Source organism: Tinamus guttatus, unplaced genomic scaffold, assembly GCF_059628265.1.
Source record: "Tinamus guttatus ecotype Peru unplaced genomic scaffold, ASM5962826v1 Tinamus_guttatus_pri_ptg000260l, whole genome shotgun sequence".
In the NCBI taxonomy this organism is placed as follows: Eukaryota; Metazoa; Chordata; class Aves; order Tinamiformes; family Tinamidae; genus Tinamus; species Tinamus guttatus.
Window position 1 is genome coordinate 4384128 of NW_028288794.1, and position 19757 is coordinate 4403884.

General features: G+C 40.2%; 1 protein-coding gene across 1 annotated transcript in view; it reads left to right on the forward strand.

The window, feature by feature from the left end:
- PDE11A (phosphodiesterase 11A) overlaps nucleotides 1–19757 on the forward strand; it is a 108442-nt gene that overhangs the window by 52830 nt on the left and 35855 nt on the right. Inside the window, exons 6-10 of the mRNA XM_088527055.1 lie at nucleotides 4347–4482; nucleotides 6720–6795; nucleotides 8274–8341; nucleotides 9994–10086; nucleotides 11701–11751. Coding sequence (XP_088383181.1) covers nucleotides 4347–4482; nucleotides 6720–6795; nucleotides 8274–8341; nucleotides 9994–10086; nucleotides 11701–11751 — 424 coding nt within the window. The remainder of the gene's footprint in view (nucleotides 1–4346; nucleotides 4483–6719; nucleotides 6796–8273; nucleotides 8342–9993; nucleotides 10087–11700; nucleotides 11752–19757) is intronic.

Here is a 19757-nt window from a genome sequence, read left to right on the forward strand (position 1 = left end):
TTCTCCCCCCCACCATAGTTTTAAATTTGTTTGATCTTAATTATGTTTTCATACGGAACTTTGAGTAGAATTGAGAGAGCCTGAGCTTAAAGCTTTTACTCAGATAAAACTCATGTTCAGCTCCAATGCAGTATGGCTTGAATAACATACATGCTAATATTGGTATTTACAAACTAAAGTATCACTATCTCGGAGAAGACACCATGAAGCAACTGATGTCTTCTTATTGTTGGTTTCATGGAGAACATGCAAATGTTGTTCTGTGTGGTAAGCACTGAAGTAAAATAACAAAATTATTTTAGATCATTGTCTTACAAAATGCCCCCTTGCGGTTGTGTTGAAAGGTTTCCAGTAAGATTTTGATTTTTTTTCTCTAATCCTCAAGCTGTTAGGCCTGCGAACCTCGGAGGATATGCATTTGCTAGAAACTATGTTCCTGTGGCCAAATCTCAGCTGGGAGCCCAGTCAAAAAAAGTATATTTTGCTTAGTGGGATCTATACTTAAGCCTTGATAAAAAAGCTAACTGTAAGAGGTGGTACAAAGACATTTTTCTTCACTTGGGGTTACTATCTTAATTCCTACGAGGAAATGTAATGAGCTCATATAAAAGGGCTTACGTACTGAATGTGTGCATGAAGATTCAGAGCTGTTATTTAAAGGTTTCTGTCATCTGCTAGGGCTCAAACTCAGTGGTTGTCATATACTGTATTACATGCAACCTAGTTTCATACCAATTTTGAATTAAAATTTTCGATGCAGAATCCTTGCTGCAATGATAAATCTAACTTTTTGTTTATCCTGGTATCAGTAACTTAGCAGGCTTGGAGATTCTTAGCAGTTCTCCATAGTTAAGCCCTTTAAGGAGTAGTATTTGAAAAAAACTTGAAGGAAAAAATTCCTCCTTTAGTATATCCTCGTCTCCAGTGTGGTAAGGCAGATATGTGCCTTGTGCAGCAGACTACAGTAATTCATAATTCGTGATGGTTTTCACGGAGCGATCTCACGGCATTACAAAAATGGACAGCTCCGTTTTTAAGATACACAACCTATCAGCAGTTACCACTTTTGACAAAGAGCTTCAGAGCAGCAATTGCTCTTTCCTGGTTCAATTAAATGGATGAAAATAGGTTCCTTTTACTCAGGGACAGCAATATGAATCGAGAGTTGTTAATTGTTATTTTTGTTTTTCACAAACTTGATCCATAGCCAGATTAGTCAACACAGTGTAGAGTGGTGTCAAGATAACCAAGCTGGTCTTTTCTTGTTACCATAGTTATATGAGCATCTTACCAAAAAGCAGGTTTTAGTAGCCTGCTCTGCATGTGCTCAACTTGAGCTTACTCCGAGACACATGGATCTGCATATGCAACTGGGGAGCCATTCTTTAAAGATTTATAGAGTTATATTTCTGTACATCTTGGTATAAAGATATACTGCTTTCCTTTCATTTTTCGTTCAGTGGAGAACAAAGTTGGTTTTACAAAAATGAAGTTTAGACTGGCAGATATGACATCACATTTGGATCTAGCACAGGCACAGCTTGTGTTATTGGCACTGCAGTGGGAAAATAAAGGTTATTTAGGATACAGAATAATGCCTGGAGCCCCTGACATTCAAGCTTTTTTTTTTTTTCTGGTGAATTGTGCCCTTTTCACTCTAGATTCTGCAGACCCAACTGATGAGAAGTCACGAGATGTTTCACATGAATTAAAATGGCATAGAGTGCTACTCCTTCATTGTTACTCCAGTTAAATATTATATATTTGGATTTTTTGTGAAAAATTATAATGGGGAATTATAAGGGGAAAATTATAAGGGGAATTATAAATGGAAACTGGTTGTATGAGGTTTTATCTGAAAGAGGGGAAAAAAGCTTTAAGGATGATATATCTTTCCAAATTATAACACATTTTCGCTTTGATTTTAGAAGAAATTGCTATTTGCTTGGTAACTCCCTAAACATTGCAACGAGTACGCCTATCTCTTTTTTTTTTCTTTCTTTCTTTCTTTCTTTTCTGCTTTTTGTAAAGAAATACCTTGCAAGACCACACATGGATTTGTGTGCATAATTTGTCCCTTTCCAGGGATACCTGCCCCAGATCAAGTTTAGTTCTCATTCATGTTGGTACACTGATGCTCTTGTTCTTTTTTCCAGCCATTTAGTTCAAGTTCTTTCTTAAATTTGGCCTCTCTTTGAAAAAATATCCCTCTTTATTTGTGGTGATCTGAGAAGCCTTGAGGATTCTGTTCTCATGTGCTCTGGGCACGTGTGAGCCAGGGGGAAGTTGCCGTGGGCCCCGTCTTTCCTGCACAGAAGTCGTCCCGGTGGATGCCACCCTGGGCTCCACATTCCCTAACGCGAGCATGGGTGGCAGGTCAGCTCCTTCCACCCCAGCATGGGAGAATATCCGCGTTCCCTCCCAGGGAGGCTGCTGCAGGACGTGCTGAAATCCTGGTCCAGACACACAAACTGCAGCTCCCCAGAGCCCCTTGAGCAAATTCTGCTGCTTCTCTGGCGCTTGCTGCCCGTGCAAGAAGGGAGGAGGTGGCGTAGAGCCTGCATCAACGCAGCAAGATTCAGGGCTTCCCATAGCGGGGGAAAGAAAAATGTTGCTGGTGATTTTTTTTACAGTGGCTTCTGTTTGTTCTGAGCAGCAGAGGATGGAGGCTGAGCCAGCTGGCTGTAATTTAGCTCTGAATTAAACACTGATATTTCCTCCCAGTGAAAGTTGGGTCTCTCCTCTGTGCAGTTCTTGAAGCGTTGCTAGGAACGTAGGCGACGCAGCAGAACGTACCTTGAAAACTTCTTTCTGAATTATGTCTTGATTATTTAACTTGAATTAATTTGCCACTTAAAATGCTTGACACCCATAATCCAGTCCTGATTCAAAGTCTCTCACATAATCATATCTTTCAAATTTCAATCTTTGCTGTATATCTTGTATCTCTTACAATTTTATGGCTGTTTTTTCCTAAGATATGCACTGAGAGCTATGCATCTGTAATGAAAATCCTACCTTTAAACAATTTTTGTTTCTCAAGTACATTGACGTCCTAAAGTAATTTTTAAATTATACAATAAATTTTTATACTTCAGTTCAAGAATGCTGTGTTTGAATATAGGTCCCTGTCCAAGTATTTGCATAACATTTGTTACACTTGCTCAAAATGCTTATCCTTAAATGAAAGTTGATGTCCTGAGATTTCTTTGTGTAAATCATTCTTACCATCTCTGTAGTCTTCTAAGAATATTGAGTTTTCTTTTAAATGAGTGATTAGATGAATTAGTCTTCAGAAAAAAGAATACAGCTCCCCCAAAAAATCAATCCTTTCACCTTCATTGAGTCCTCAAACAACTTTACTTGCACCCTTCTTCCATTCCCATACATTCCTTCGGAGTTTCTAGCCATTGCAGCCTTTCCCATGGCTGGCTGCTCAGAGGCACTTTTTCCTCAACAGATGTGTGTCGGGCATTGAAAGTTAATTGAATTTCTCCTCAAAACTAAGATGACATGAGTTAATTTATTCTCAGATACATAACTACCCCTTGCCAAGGTCACACACGTGTTTGCAGTAAGTCGGTGAGAATGAGCTCGATGAGAGGCATGGGACGAGGACCTTGGAGTCTGTACGGGTGCTAAGCTTCCTGCAGGAGCTGTGACAGCTGGTGCTGAGGCAGCCCGAGATGCGGGTGCCCGCGCTGGTTCCCTGCGCCCTGCAGCCGCGCGCGGGAGGTGGCCGGAGCTCAGCCAGGAGCAGGGAAACCTTCCCGCGCTCCCTGTCCGGCCGCGTCGCTCCTGCGGCCGCGCGCTGTCGATCCCAAGGCTTATTCTGTGATCCCTTCTCCAGCCACTCGAGAATCACAAACCAGACCCAAACAGTTAGCGTTTGACCTGAACAAATAATCAGAGTAAATATGAATTAAAGTACCTCTGAAGTATTAGACTAATTTGAAAAAATTAACTCTAAAAATACATGCTTCCAGGTAGCTCTACAAAGAATGCTATTTAGAATGATCTGCTTATTTAGAATGGGAACAAGCCTATATCCCTTGGAAAGCTGGAAGATAATCCCCTTCTTGATTCATATGTAACTGCCTGTCATTACTGAACATTGCATGTAATTTATACAGTAGACCAAGGTTATTTCAGAAAAACTAGTGAAAGGGAAAGATTCCTTCATGTACTATTTTGACAAAACGAAATTATTGTTCTGTAAATAATTCATGGTAACCAGTGATGACTGTGAACAATTGCACTGTCCTTATGATTATGCCTATCAGACAAGTTGGGCTTTGCAGCCGCGCTGACTGTAATGTTTTCTTTCTTCTCTTGCTGTGTGATAGTTTCAAAGACAGCGTGGAGAAATCATCATCTTACTCCGACTGGCTAATAAATAACAGCGTTGCGGAGCTTGTAGCTTCCACAGGGCTCCCAGTGAACATCAGTGATGCCTATCAGGATCCTCGCTTCGATGCTGAGGTAGGAGAGTTTTAGAAATGTTAACGTACATCCTATTTTTAGCACTGTAGTAATGAATTATAATTTTTATTAGCAACTTTGAAGGGCTGCAAAGCATGTGAATATTTGTACAGAATTGTGCTTTCTTTCCAGCGTGTGTCCTGCTCCTGGTCCTTTGGTGCTGGCATGGCTTTATAGAGTGATCATAAGTTACTGGATCAGTGTATAACTATGGGTGGTTACTCTCCATCACTGCTTTATGAATGATACTTCTTGTATCAAGTGCTTTGAGCTTTATGCAAACTGGGTTTTATTGCCTCACATTGCACTGCTGGTGTTCTGTGGTGGAGCCAGTGTTGTAGGCTGTCAGGGTGACGAGGACTGTGTGCACACAGACCATAAACAGAATCGGTATCTAAAGAGACAAGTGTTGTTTTTAGTTTGATTTAGCCAACTACCCTTTTAATTCAGTAATTCTGCGCATGTGAAATATCCACACTGATCAGGTCATTTCTTCAAGATGCATATCATTCCTGATAAAAATTGTGTGTGCATCCCAACGTACTCATTCGAGTCTTAGCTAGAATTGAGTAGATTTAGTTAAAGATGCATACATACGCCTTGCATCTATATACTGTTAGAGGCATATGGAAGGACAAAACCTTCACTGAATACTGTCTGGTGAAACAGAATCACCACGGGCAACTCGTGCAGCATGTTACTCAGTGGCAGAACCAGTCAGCAAGCTCATGAACCCAGACTGCAGCAACAAGAAGTGAGCTTGGAAGCGTTTTTGTAATGGAGTCTCCTTGGGTCCAGTTTCGTAATACCTTATTATAAGGAATAGCTCTCAAACCAGCAGAATTTGTCTGCACTGATGCTAATTTGTTCAGAACTCCACAACGCAGGAATGATGCCTGTGGACTCTTTCCTGTCTCAGAGATGGGTTGAAGTAGAGGATGCCAATCCTTGATGTGTTTGCAGCTGTGCTTTTAGGCCATGTCCTGAGTAATTCAGCCTTCTCGTGTCTGTTTCATAGTTAGTCCTCTCAAAGTTAGAGGCACTACCCAATTTAAATAGAGAATGAAAAATTACCTAATACCCGTGGCAGTAATTATTTTCTGCTGGAAGGTTCGTATAAAAATGCAGTTCTCAAATTCAGTTGTTAGAATCATTGATCTACACACAGGGGTACTAAAAGAGGAGCGTGTTATCCCTTACGTCCTAGACAGAATGAATATGCAGCTGAAGTTATGAACATAATCTGTTCTGTGCCTATACTAAAAACACTCTCTGTCAGCTGCTTTCTTTCTACACTAATGGTCATTTTAAAAGTTTTCATTAAAAAAAAAGCAAAATCCCCAGTTAATTCACGAGAATTTAATGCCAAATTATTTTCATGAAGTTTATTTTTGAAAGTACATGTAGGGCAATTTTACCCCCCTCTCTCATGGATTTTAGGGGGCACTCCAGTCTGATTTCAGTGATGTGTTCTGTGTACGTTTGGATTAGCAGTACTCTCAGAAACCTGAACTCCAGCTTCCCTAGCTCGGAGATCACAGTAATTCAATCCTGCCTTGACTGAGTCTGTGAGTTATCGCTGATCTTTTTCTTTTGTTACAGATTGCCTTAAGCATCAGCAGTTTTAGTAAGAGAACATCTCCTGACATTTTCTTTGAGTGGGCTCATCCCACTGTCTTAGTTTTGCTTAAAATCTTCTTTGATAAAGTATTTTATTTATTGAGATTTTGTAGAAATAACTACAAAGAATGAAGCTGATTCACCATAGAAAATAAAGAATCAATTAAATTTATAGTAAATGATAAAGCTTTATACTAGGCTATATTAGTTAAAAACAAACAAAGGACACAAAGTTCTCTTTAGAACTACAACTACAAATAACATTTGTACAGAAATTCTCAAATCTTGGTTTTGTTCACATCAATTTCTTCACAGACTGCACTTCTTTAGAGGAGTTGTCTGGACATGTACACAGTCACAGTTTGCCTTTAATTTAAAATCAAAGTGTACATTCTCAGTAGCAAAGATAGTGATTTTTGTATTTGGCGTTTTTTTTAGAATAGTCCTTGTGACTTTGAGCTAAACCATGAATGAGGTATGAGCTACTCTAAGTGGAATTACATGAACTTTGTAAATGTAACCTTACGGGCCTTCTGCTTGGCGTACCTATTACTAGAATTTCAGAGTCTGTGAATGATAAGCTGTCGTTGATGGGAGCCCTCGTTTCTACATTTCAGGCTGACCAGATTTCTGGCTTTCACATAAGGTCTGTTCTGTGCGTTCCTATATGGAATAGCAGCCACCAAATAATCGGTAAGATGTTCCTCATAGCCTTGCCGTTTTTGTGCTAATGTAAATTCAAATCTGTCTTTTTAATTCTATGTTCCTTTTTCTTCTTTTTCTCAGCTAAATATTGTTAAGAAGTTAACGGTACCTAGGATGCATGCTAAGTATCCAAGAAGGGATGTTTTGACTGGGATGCTGTATGGACTTGTTCAGCTTTCCCATTGGTCCCCTTTTGAGCTATATGTTGTATTGAAGACTAATGAGAAAAAAACTGAAATTCTAGCAACATTGGTGTAAAATGTGTAGTGTGCTTTGGTAGTGTTCCTGGCTCTCCCTTTCTGGTGCACAGCTTGGGCAGCTGTTTCTGCAGTCCAGCAAAGTGGCTGTTTCTCTCTTTGATGATCAAAATACCCAGTCAGAGAAGATTTCCTGAGGCGGCTGTGGCAGCTGCCAGGGCTGCCCGTGGCGCTGGTGCTGCCAGCTCAGGGTGCCCCGGGGTGTTCCCTGCTTCACACGGTGCTCCCCAGCCATGAGGCAGCTGTACACGAACCTGCCTCGCTACCAGATTTTGGAACAAGAAAAAATAAGGCACTATTTATAACTAACAGCACCAAATTCCTCTGCATCTTCCACTGAGGAGTTTGCGGCAAGGCTGTAGCGATATAAAGCAGCTGAGGGGAGGTGGGGGACAAGACAAGCACGGGCGTGTGGCGGGGCCGGCGGCGTGAGGCCCATGCGGGACCGGGGCGGCCGAGCTCAGGCAGCAGCTGTGGGAACGGGGCCTTTCGGGAGCGGGGTTCTGGTGAGGCACGTAGCAGCTTGAAGAAGCAGAGGAGAAGCTCGGCTGCTGAGGGGTCTTAGGGTGTTTCTCTAAATGAAATAGAAATGATATCGAAGTGGAACTCGGCATTAGCGCAGCTATGGCCAATGGCTTTGAATATTCTCTCTCTCTCTCTCTCTCTCGTTTAAAGAAATTACATTTTTTCAGTTGTTCAATAAATACCTGGATGAATCATAGAATGCTTAAAGTTGGAAGGGACCTCTAGAGGTCATCTAGTTCAACAATAATAGGAGGGAAAAAAAAAAAAAGGCCATATATACCCAGATTGTGCTAAATTAAAGTTTTAGGACTCAAGGTACTGATTCCACAAATTACATAAGCAACTTGAAATTACAAGGACAGCCTACATGCTTGCTGTTAGCAAAGTACTTTTCAGAATCAGGTGTATAAGCATTTATGCAAAGTATTATGAGTAAAGTTTTTTTCAATTGCTAAGTTCACGCTTACAGAACAAAAAATAACAGTTGAAAGCTATAAACTGACCCCTGGTTTCAAAACAATCAGAATTCCAGATAGTAATATATGCTTAGTATATTCCAGAATAAATATTTGCAATTTTGCTTTTTATTTTTTAAAATATTTTTTAAATACTACTAATGAATATAATATTCTGCATTATGAGTTAATGAGTAAAGATTATAATTCATATTAACTCTTTCTAAAGGGGTAGCTCAAGTGTTGAACAGGCTGGATGGGAAACCCTTTGATGATGCCGACCAGCGACTGTTTGAGGTAAGAGGCATTCAGTTTTGTAGCAGAATTTGATATTTTGGGGTAATCCTGCTTCATCCTTTTGCGGGGAAAAGAATACCAGATCTGTATTTATGGTCAGCACCTTTTGTACCACTTTTTTGTTGCTGTAGACATGATTTTTTAGTGTTCAAGTTGATTTGTTTTGGCTTACCAGCTAAGTGCAGAGTCCTGGTGTACTTGTCCCTAAATATCTGTGTGCAAGTACACAGGTATACACACATTTCATTAATGGGTTTTTTGTTTGTTTGTTTTTTACTTAAGCAATTTCACTAATCATGATTTAGATACATTTGTAGAATCCTTTTTTGTGTGTGGAAAGTAGTGCAATAAAAGAACCTTATACTTGTCTTCAATCTCTGTGTAACATTTGAAGACATGACCTACAATAAACAAGATTTCCTGCAAGCCAGAATGAACCTCGTAGTTCTATACTTTCACTTAAAATACAGTAATTTTAACCATTATCATGTCTTCAAATCATCTGCCAATCATGTGTTTGCATAAGGTAAAATTTTGGTCCCTGGACTGTCAAGTTACAAATAGAAAAAAGATTGTATGTCAAGCAATTGCCTATTTTAGTTTTTGAAATTGGTGGATACTATGCTCAGTGTTCTCCCTGGAAAACAGATTGCTTGAAAAATAGGGATATTACATAAAAAGGTTCTTTTAATGGCCATTTATTCTTGTATAGCAAGTGTATTGTCCTGTATCCCCCAGATAACATGCTCCTAAATTTCTATAATTTATGTTTTCTGTTTTATTAATCCTACTAATCCTCTTTAATAAATTAAGCCAGCAGTGTCTCTTTGTGTCTCACAAAGAGGAAAGTGCACCAGCAGCCTCAATATTTAGCAGCTCTTTACTGCTCAGACAGGGCAACTCCCTGCTTCCCAATTCAATAAATCACCTTAGCAGTTCTTAATTGTATTTGTTAAATTTTTAAGAGCCAGAGTATGGGAATGTTCCCTCACTGTTGCAGCCACCTAAATTACAGAGTGCTGCCCGCGTTAGGCAGCCTTTTCTGTGCTAGGCTATTGAGCCTGCCCTGCAGCGTTCCTGCTGAGAGCGTTGGGAACGGGCCCTTGGGAAGGGGCCGGAGCGCTTGCTCGGGGTTATGCAAGCAGGTTGTGGGAGTAACTGGCTGTTTGCAGGCAAAATACACAAGTCCTGAGCTGGCACGAATGGAAAAGCTTGAGAGGGTCAGGGTGAGACAAACACTGCGGTGAGGTGACCTTCCTCCTCCTCCTCCTCCTGCGGTGCTCGCTGCCCCAGTGCAGCAGCGTGCAGCCCTGTGGACAGGGTGCCGGTGGCACCCCCAGCAAGGATGGCCAGGATGGGGATCTGGCTCCTCCAAGACCTTCTCCGGGTTGGGCTTGAGGAGCTGACCTGTACAAACTATTGCCATTGGCCTTGAGAAGGATTCACTTGATAAAGTTGCATCCTAATTAAAGCACATTTCTTGCATCTTACCTTTTCTTGCTCAAGGTAGTGACCTAACTGCGTTTTCTAGGTAACCTGTCCAAACCAAATAATTCCTAGAATTTGTAGCCACTTTCTTCTCAGTGGCTAGGACCACATTCATTTTTATGTTTGTATTATAATCAAATTATTTGTTTTTTCTCTCTTTTTAGGCTTTTGTTATTTTTTGCGGTCTGGGCATTAACAACACGATAATGTATGACCAAGTGAAGAAATCCTGGGCAAAGCAGTCTGTGGCTCTTGATGTATGTGTGCACCTTAATTAAACCTTTCTCACTCATCACATGTAAAGGAATCTACTGCTTCTAAATTTGTTGTAGAGAGCATAATTTCCTGTGTATACCTTTCTACACCTTAGAATACTCTTTTATTGAAATAATACTAAAGGGAAACTTTCTCAGGGTACATTTAGCTGTGGAGCTTGCCCTCAATTTAAGTAATTTTGAACCTAGTTTCTTAAGTTTGAAGCAAATTTCTTAATTTTGAAGCAAATTTCTTACACAGGCATATGTAGGAATGAATCTAGCCCTTAAGTGTATGTTCTTACCCATCAATAACTGAAAACTTCTGGAATACGCTATTTTAAATAGCTTATAGCAACATAGCTTATTTTTCTTATAGAACTCTCATAAGACTAATTAATAAACAGAAGACCAAAATATAAATAAGTGATGGGAACCAAATGTGACAAAGGTTGATAGTAGGATACCAAATACCAGGGCAAATTCTACTGTGTTTTCTAATGATGCAAAAACTGCAAATGATTAAAAATCAGAATAATCAACATTCGGGAAGACTATCTAGGGGATAGTGGATGCAGATAAAGTAGAAGCCTGACAAGAATTTCAGTTTTGTGTCATCTATTTTAGCAGAAGAAATCATTTTTAATAACAGATTTCTGAAAGAAACTACAATATAATTGTCCCTCCTCAAACAGCATCAATTTTTCTGTTCAAGATATATTTATTGAAAATAAAACATGGGATAGAACAAGTAAATTATGGATCATTATTTATTCTTTCGTAGTACAGGAATGATATTCTGTAACTCTAAAAGACAACATACCTAAAAGAGATATCAGTAAATACATTTTGGGACAACACAACACTGCCACAACATCCTGGAAGTCAAGAGCATTTAAAATAGAGATTGAGCGCCCATAGACTTGAACAATTTCAAGGTGAAATACACATGTCAGAGCATTAGAGCATAAGCTTGTTGCTGTGCAGTTAGGAAGACCCGTTCGTGCAGGGAGTGCTCTGCCTCTGCGCGCTCCCCCAGCTCCAGGGCCTCTCCAACGCACAACTGTGGTGAGTCCAGCACTCGCGAAGCCGCCTGCAGCTTCTGGGCTGTGCTGGGTACCGGGATCCTCCTGGGTAAGAGCACGGTGTGGGCCAACCTGTGTGTGTTGGATCTTGACGTACCCATCTCCAAAACAGAATTGAAGGGAATGTCGGGCATAGGCTGGAGGTGCTATAATTTGCATGGAGTGATGTGCCACTAGAAGAGACGTTGAAGCTCAGCATTATAGCAAAAGGCATTATTTAAAGTCTGTAAAGTTATTTTTACATTAACTTCTCTCTCCTAATTGTAGAACTTCAGGAGAACAATGTTGGAATGCTTATAAAATTACTTACTGTCTATGGTTCCCTATAAAATTACCTGCAATGTAAATGCCAAATGTATACCTGATAACCTGCAATTAGTTATTATATGCTGACATTCAAAACCAAATTATCATGCATAAATATTAATTAAAATTTGTTTTAAGAATTATTGATAAGACTGCACTGTAAAGGCCTATTATTACTACTTGTCAAGTGTACAAAAATGTTTTTTTATCTCTTGTTCTGGGGCAGGTATTATCCTATCATGCAACATGTTCAAAGGCAGAAGTTGACAAATTTAAGGTAAGAATTTAACTTTTAGTTATTTCTGAAAATACAACCATAAATTAAAATGGATTTAGGTTATTTCAGAGAAAAGTTTGCTTTTAAACTAAAAGCAGATGGTTTCAGTGGAAGGGGCAGCTACAGGAGACCTAGCAAAACTGCTACTGATGTTACCTGAGCTGAGACAGAGCAGCTATTGCTGGTTAGTTGATCAGTTGTGTAGTTGTGCCTTAGAACTCTTCTTGTGCCTGGAACTGCAGCAAGGGTGTGATGTTCTCCCCCTGTTGCAGTTACTGCTGCAGTCACCCACCCTCTTGTGAAATGATGATAACTGTATTATTGCTCAAAATAAACATACTTGAAGATCATTCCAACACTGCAGCCAACAGGAAATACTTCCACATGCTTAATAATTGTATTTTATGTCTGGCAAGCAGAACACTGATGTCTGTTTGAGAGAGAGGGGTGAGAAAGAAGCAAAGAGCCATAAATATTGTATTATATTTTGTTGTATTTTAATATACATTGGAATAGGTACTGGTAGTATGACTTTGGTGACCATCAAGATTCAGGCAAGGCCGTGTTGGCTGTCTGGCCCTCTGAGCCACGGGAAGGCAGTTCCTGCTGCCCGGCCTGTGTCCCTGCGCCCAAGGCCCTCTCTGGCGCCTGGCGCTCGGCTACGGGCGCCTTGGGCATCTGCACTGCGTGTTTTCCCAGGGTCCTCATTAACGGATTTGCCAGTCTCCCAGGATAGTTGTATCTTGTCATTATCCCTTTACATGGGAGGCATTTAGTTACACCTTTGGCTGTAAAACATTAGGAGCGTTTATTCATAACATCCATGGTATATATTTTTATAAAGGACACAGGCAAGGAAATGGGGAATATAACCAAACTATGCTTGAACTAGTAACACTTAGATTTTTTTTTTCCGAAAACTTTCCCTCTTTTTCTGTCCAATTATCTTACTTTCAATCACAAAGAAATATCAGCCAGGTAATCTTTGTGCCAGCCTGTGCTATATGATGCTCATCATCTAGACTTGACTAGCTAAGAAACAATTCCTCCCTTTGTGGGCTGGATAAAACTCTCCCCCTCCCTTTTGGTGATTTATTGGCACATTTCAGCTGCAATGCCTGTTGCAGTTTGCTTTATATTCTGATTCAGTGTGAACATTAACAGACACACTTGATAGAAATAACTAAAGCAGATTAATGCAGGTTGTTCACTACAGGCTCTTGACCTACACTAGACTCAACAGTAACTAAAGCCTTTGGAATGACAGTGCATTTGATTTGTTTGCCCTGAACAATTTTCAACTTAGATTTTTTTTAAATGGATTATAATGGCTGTCTAATAAAAAATTAAATCAGATGTCTTAGTTAATATAAAGCACATAATACTCCCTATATGTGATAGGTATTACCTAATTGAGATAGGTAGGTTTTTGATGCCATTGGTCTAGATCTAGAGCAAAAATGTAAACCTATTTTTTTCATGGGCTTTTGTAAGTAAAACAAAAAATCCACCTTGAGTGCAAACACATCTTGGACATCTGAGAGTGTTTGAAGCCTTGAGTCTGATTCATCACTGTTCTCCTGGCTTATGTCTGTGTAGCTCTACTAGATTCAAACTGCATTTTGGCAGCATGGGTTAAAATAGCACACCAGTGAATCATACCCGTATCCAGCCTTCCTAATTTTTAATGAGCAGGTAAAAATAAGTATGATTTTTAAATTCTGAGTTTCCACAAAGTTTTTAATTTCTCCATTGTATTTTTGAGTTGAAGTAAGGAAGAACTCTGTTATTTCCAATCATACAGCAGTACCAGGCTCCAGCTAAAAGCATTTCTAGTATTGAAATAGGCGAGATTAATGAAGTCCAATTAATCTAAGACTGATGCTGTTTTAAACAGTTGTCTTGTGTTGCCAAGTCTCTTTTCATTGAAATCCAGGCTCTCCAACCTATAAATAGTAATCTTGTAGACAAATATAGAAATCCAGGGTGCAGGAGTAAGGAATTCAGAACTGGATTCAGGACAGGATATTTATAGCAAGAGTTGCTGCCTTGTGAGACAGTAATGAACAAGTCCTGCGACTTGGCAAGCAGCTCCACAAAGACATATCACCTTTAAATTCAACTAATAGAGTTCCCAAAGAGAATATGTAAACATTGCCCTGTGCTGTGTAATATACAAGACGCTATTTTTAAAAAGCTAACCTAATTGTGCAGCTGTGAATGGTACAAACCAGATCAATATTTAATGACTGTGATGCATTATTTATAGCCTTATGAGAGAGTCTCGTCTTTTTAGGACAAACAGCACACAGGAGAGCCTCACAACAGGAAAGAATGGATTCAAAATGTAGTGCTAATAATAATTCCTGTATTTTTGACGTCCATAGACTGGTGTGTGGCTAGTTTAAGACCTACCTACATAGAGGTTAGCTCTTTTCCCTCTTTCAAAATTATAGATATTTTAGCTAAATAAAGATGAACAGAGTTGAGTGAGAAAGGGAAACAGCTTTTAGGTCTGTGACAGTGTAAACAGACAGATACATGACAGATGATTGTTTTAAGTGAAATTGATACTGGGAGTGCACTATCTTTATGGTATAAAATGAGTTGGGTATACATATTACAAGCTGTTAGGATTTTATACCTGCTCCTGAACGATAAGAGTGGACTACAAAGAGAAAAATAGTTGTATTAATTTTTTCTCTAATCTCTATACAGATTGGGGAAACACTCCTATGCTACATTATCCTTTACTCCATCTTTCAGTTAAGAATTATTTTAGTTAGTTACTCTTTTATTCTGTTTTTAAGTCATCTACAGTGGTTTATAATGATGTCATGACAGTCTCACTCAGTAACTACGTTTCAGAAAGGCAAGCAGGCCTTTGTCTTTCAGACATGTGTGAAGAGTTACCAGCCTTTAACTATGTGTCTCTAGCAGATGAGGATTCACGTGTGGCTGCTGCCGCTGTTCCAATCCAGCTGGTAGGTTTGGCAAGGCTGAAGGCAGGTATCACACGTGAGGTCGGAGTTGCAAGGCAAGGTCCCTGTCATGCAAGCAGTTACACGCGTACAGCTTTAGAGGCTAAAGTTTGGTGTAAGTGCACAAAGTTGCCTGCATCTTTGAGTATTTCGACTCTTTCCCAGAGGACGAGTCTCAGAGTGGCTGTTGCAGGAGGGTCTGTGCCTGCACTGAGCCGTTCCCAGTGCTAATTCTGGCTGCTCAAGGTCCACGGTGAATAGCAGCAGTAGGGAGAAACAAGGAGAAACCTTGAGGGTGTACAAGGCTTGAGTGTTAGTGTTGAACTGTGTGTCCTTTTCCTTTTCAGAAATGTACACGGTCACAAGATATAAAGTATTTTCTCTCTTTTTCCACACATACCACCTGCATGGAACACGACTAGGGCATATTGTAAGAGTTTCATAATTCATGAAGCTGAGGTCTTTATTGTATTACAGCTTTCATACCCTTTTACATGTGCCTATGTCTTCAGTTGTCATGGAAACAAGAAGTCAGAAACACATTGCATACACTGAAATGATGAAAAATAATAAATAATGACTAAAAAATAAAATATTGCTTTTTAAATTCCAGTATCTGGAATGTAAGCCTCCTGTTTGTTAATATCTGGCTAATGCTGCATAGTTCAAAGATGTATAAAACTGGAAAAAAAATCTTTAAATTTCAGTGAAAAAATGGAATGGCAAGGCATGGAGAAAAGGAGTAGGGAAAGGAGTAGAGAAGAGGAGTAGAAAGAAGAGTAGAGTTCATTATTTCTTCTTTTGTAGTGCTTAGGTTTAGAGCCATCTCATGAAATGCAGAACTATTAGGGTGTACAGATTTTCATCCGACAAAAAAATCCTTTTAAAAAAACATATACTTAAACTATGTGATCTCTCACCATAGATGTGGCAAAGTTAAATGATGAATTAACAGGAAGAAGAGTCAAATGAGACATGTTGCACAGATACAGTGCCCTGGCTCGGGCAATCTCTGGAGCTGGAAGAAGTGTATGCCAAGGGAAAGCATCTTCTCGGTTCTCATACTCTTCCTTGAGCATCTGCTGTCGAGCCCTGTCATAGTTAAGGCATAGGGCATAGGAGGACCTTTGATGTAACACAGTACCACCATTCCTGTGTGATTAATCATAGTCTTCCAGTCAAATAACTTTGCATCACACTGTCATTCGGGAAAGAAATCTTACCTTCCATCTTCAAACAGCAGTGGATGCTCTTCTTTGACTTGGTAATTATGGCCATAGGTCTCAGAAATTGCAGACAGGGACTTTGGAGCAAACCCCTATGTTTGTTGAAATCTGTGTTTCCTCCCATCTTGCTCAAGCTCTTGGAGCATTCCTTGCCAGGCCTGCCAAGCCCTTCAGCTCCTTCGCTCAGTGCCAAGGTCAGTGATTCTCAGGTGTCTCCACTAACACAGCAGCCACTTTCATACAGACAGTGTTCCCGTCGTGAAGTCTGACACAGGGAGACAGGTTGTGCTGAGAAGGAGGCATGTAAAAGAACAACAGGACATTTTGCTGGGAAGAACTTGGGGGCTGATAATGGGAAATTTGTTTTATAGGGTATATAATGAGCAGAAAGGGAAGTGGGAAGGCTTAGGTGTGTTAGAGTCATCAGAGGCACCCATTTATGAATTACTGTTAAAGGAGTAGTGTTCTGCTAGACGAGTGTCCTGCAAGGTGTAAATTCTGATTCTAGCAATAGTTAATAGAAAAAATAATGGGAATTATAAATCTCCTTTCCAAAGTGTAAACATAATTCTATTGAAATTTCCAAATTAATTTTATTTTGATAGCATGTAGTCAAACCGACATTTTTTTGCAAAAGACTCCCTGAAATTAGCCCTTTATTTGTTGTTAATAATCATCAGAACAGGTTGTGCTCATTTTGTATAATGAGCATGCGCAAAAAAAGTAAATGAAGTTTTTAAGAGTCTTATTTTTCAAACATAAATGCAAAATGTGTCTATTTTTATGTGTATTTCTTGTACAGATTAATATCTATTTGGGTTTACACTGTAGGTTAGAAACAAAGGTTTTAAAGGTCACTATTAAATATGAAAAATCAATATTGGTATACAGGCTGTAGTGTAAAGACTAGACATGACTGAAAATATTAATAATAAATACTTCTAAGATCAACTACTTCACATTCACACTGGAGTTCAAACCTCAGTGTTTTAGAAATACTTAAATAATAAGCTACTTTCTGTCGCTGAAAATAACAGGAAAATATTAAAATTACTTTCATGGTCAAAATGGGTCTTTTATACTACTTCGGAGAAAGCATTCTTCACTTCTTAAAGCTGAAATATATTCAATTTGGCTTAGATTGTAATAAAATTCAAAGCATGTAATATCCTTTTACACTCTAAAAACAATTCTAAGTAGTTTAAAATACTACTGACTTATTGCCTTTAATAGTGGCTGTTTTTCAGTTTCTTAGTAATTATGCACACTAATGTAGTGCTACTTCAACAACAGAAATTATCAGTAGAGGAGCAAGTAATAAAGCAGTTATGGTTATTAATTTACCCATACATAAAAAAGACAGTATGTGCTGTTCTCTCGCTGCTCTCAAGTGCTGTATTTTGTGTTGTTATTTACATGGGAAGTTTCTTATTTGGTGCATCTGAAAGTTGCTTCAGGACTTGGGAACGCTCAGAAGAAAATCGGGAATACCTGGGGGCGTGCAGAGCATTGCTGGGAATGGCAGATGAAAAGACTCGCTATCCTGCAGCCTTCCTGGCTGCCCTCCCATCCGATGGGTCATCGCGCGGGACAAGCATCTCCTGTTGGCAGGAAAGTTCTGAGGAATAAGCACGGGTCGGGCCACGCAAAAGCGATGAGACGCAGGATGCCTTTACTGTCCTGCAGACCGCAGCATGTCTGATGGATGGAGGAAAAGAGTCAGCATTTGTCCAATGATAAAGTAGCACGGATGCAGGCGTTCGCATGGGAAGGGCTTTCAGACAGGGAGAAAAATGCATCTAATGAAGACTTGTGGGCTTTAAGTTGGATAATTTCAAAAATTGAAGTTTTGGAGAATGAGGATAGATTAGGTAGAACATCAAGATGGGTCTAGAGTGACTGACTGCCTGTCAGTGTCGATGAGGAGCCAGTTACTCCCAGTGCAGCTCGTGGAGATCCCTGGGACCAGCCGCGTATGTAACAGCCCCGTGCTCTGAGGCCCTTATTCCCAGGTTAGCCAAGGAAGAGCGTTTTTACTGTTTCACTTGTGAAAGAAAGAATTATTCAAAGCAATGCGGCAAAATAGCACATCATTCTGCATTTTAAAACATATCTGTTTAGCTGTGCTTCGATTCTTTTTGTAGGCCTAGCAGATTGAAAGTTACAGCAGGGAATTTCCTGTAAAGGAAATAACTTTTTTTTCTTCTTTTTTTTTTCTTTTTTCTTTTTCTCCTTTTTTCTTTTTTCCTTTTTTCTTTTTTTCTCTCTTCTCTCTCCTTTTTTTCTGTTTTTCTGTGTTCTTTTTCTTTTTTTCTCTTCTCTCTCTCTCTCTCTCTCTTTTTTTTTTTCTCTAATCAAACTATTTGGATAGAAATATTAAGACTGGTATTAATATTATCAACATTATTTGAAAAATAAAAAAATTCCTTAGCAATGGAACTAATTATAAAACCAGGAGAGGAACTATTATTTCCCCAACATATGCGGTATAAAAAGAGTAGCATGAGAAGACAAAATACTTTTGGTAACAGGCCCTTTATGGCTATACGGTGTTTTGTCTGCAAACAGCTGTTCATCATAAACACTTACTGTTAAGATTTTAATTATGAACTGCAGTGTTTCTCTAGGCATTATTTTGCAATATATTTTGCAACAGCAGATACAATTATCTCTAAACAAACAAGATGTTGCCCTTGAAGGGTTTCGGACATTACTGAGCAGTTTGGGTTAGAGCTAGAGCCTCTTGCGGACTGAATGCCTCTGGAAGGTGAGGAGTGGAAACACGAGCAGTGTTTGTCTGAGATGAATCTGTTTGGCCACTGGGTGCCATCCTTGCTCCACTTTAAGGCTGGTTGCTGAGTACTATTTCTGTTAAGCTCAAAATCCTGGAAGAAAAGGTGATGCCAGTGCGATTTGGCACCGCGGTGGCGCGTGGGCGCGCTGGGAGCCGCTGCCTCCCGGGGCAGCCCCGCGCAGGCCCCTCTGCGCGCGGTGTCCGTGGGGCGATGCAGGGGGAGGCCGTGCTGCAAGTCCTGGGGAGGGCCCGTGCGCCCCGAGCCTCGTCCCAGCCTCTGCTGGCGCTGCGGGGAGGGAAGGGTTGCAGTCAGTTCGTGTCTGGAGCTCTCTGTCATCCAGACATAACTGTGTCTAATATCTATTACGGAAAAACTATTTGTGATTACAGGTCTTTTAGGTGTTATTTATGACATTGCCTCATTCTCTGCTCATGGAATCACATCTTCTCCTTTAGCAAAATCCCAGGCAGAGTAAATGTATTTTCCAAGGGAAGAATTATGTCAGTAGTTCTGCATTTTTAGTCTTTTAGATTATAAACATTTTAACCGTATGAGAAATACACTTCAGCACTTCTTTTCTTGCTCCAACTGTATGGGAATTGTGCAGATTGCCCCCCAGGCACAAGCAGCAAGCTGAATATTTCATGAGGCCATTTGGGTGAAAATTTCCATCATCCTTCACTTTGCAACAAGCTAAACCAAGATTTGAACACACACACACACACACACACACACACACACACACACACACACACAAAAACAGCTGAGAGCATCAGATATCTTTGTTTTCTCAGGCCTCTGTGTTTCCCTGACACATGCACGGCCCTGGTATGAGCTCACGAGTAAACACGGAGCTTCTGGGCAAAGCACGAAGGGCTCTAGGGCTTCACAGAGCTCGTTTCCGAGGCGCTGGTGCCTGCCCTTCCCCTGGGCAGCCCGGCTGCCGCGGGGCCTGCGGGGAGGAGCCGGCGCGGGCGCTCGAGGCCCCTCCGCGGAGCCCAGGC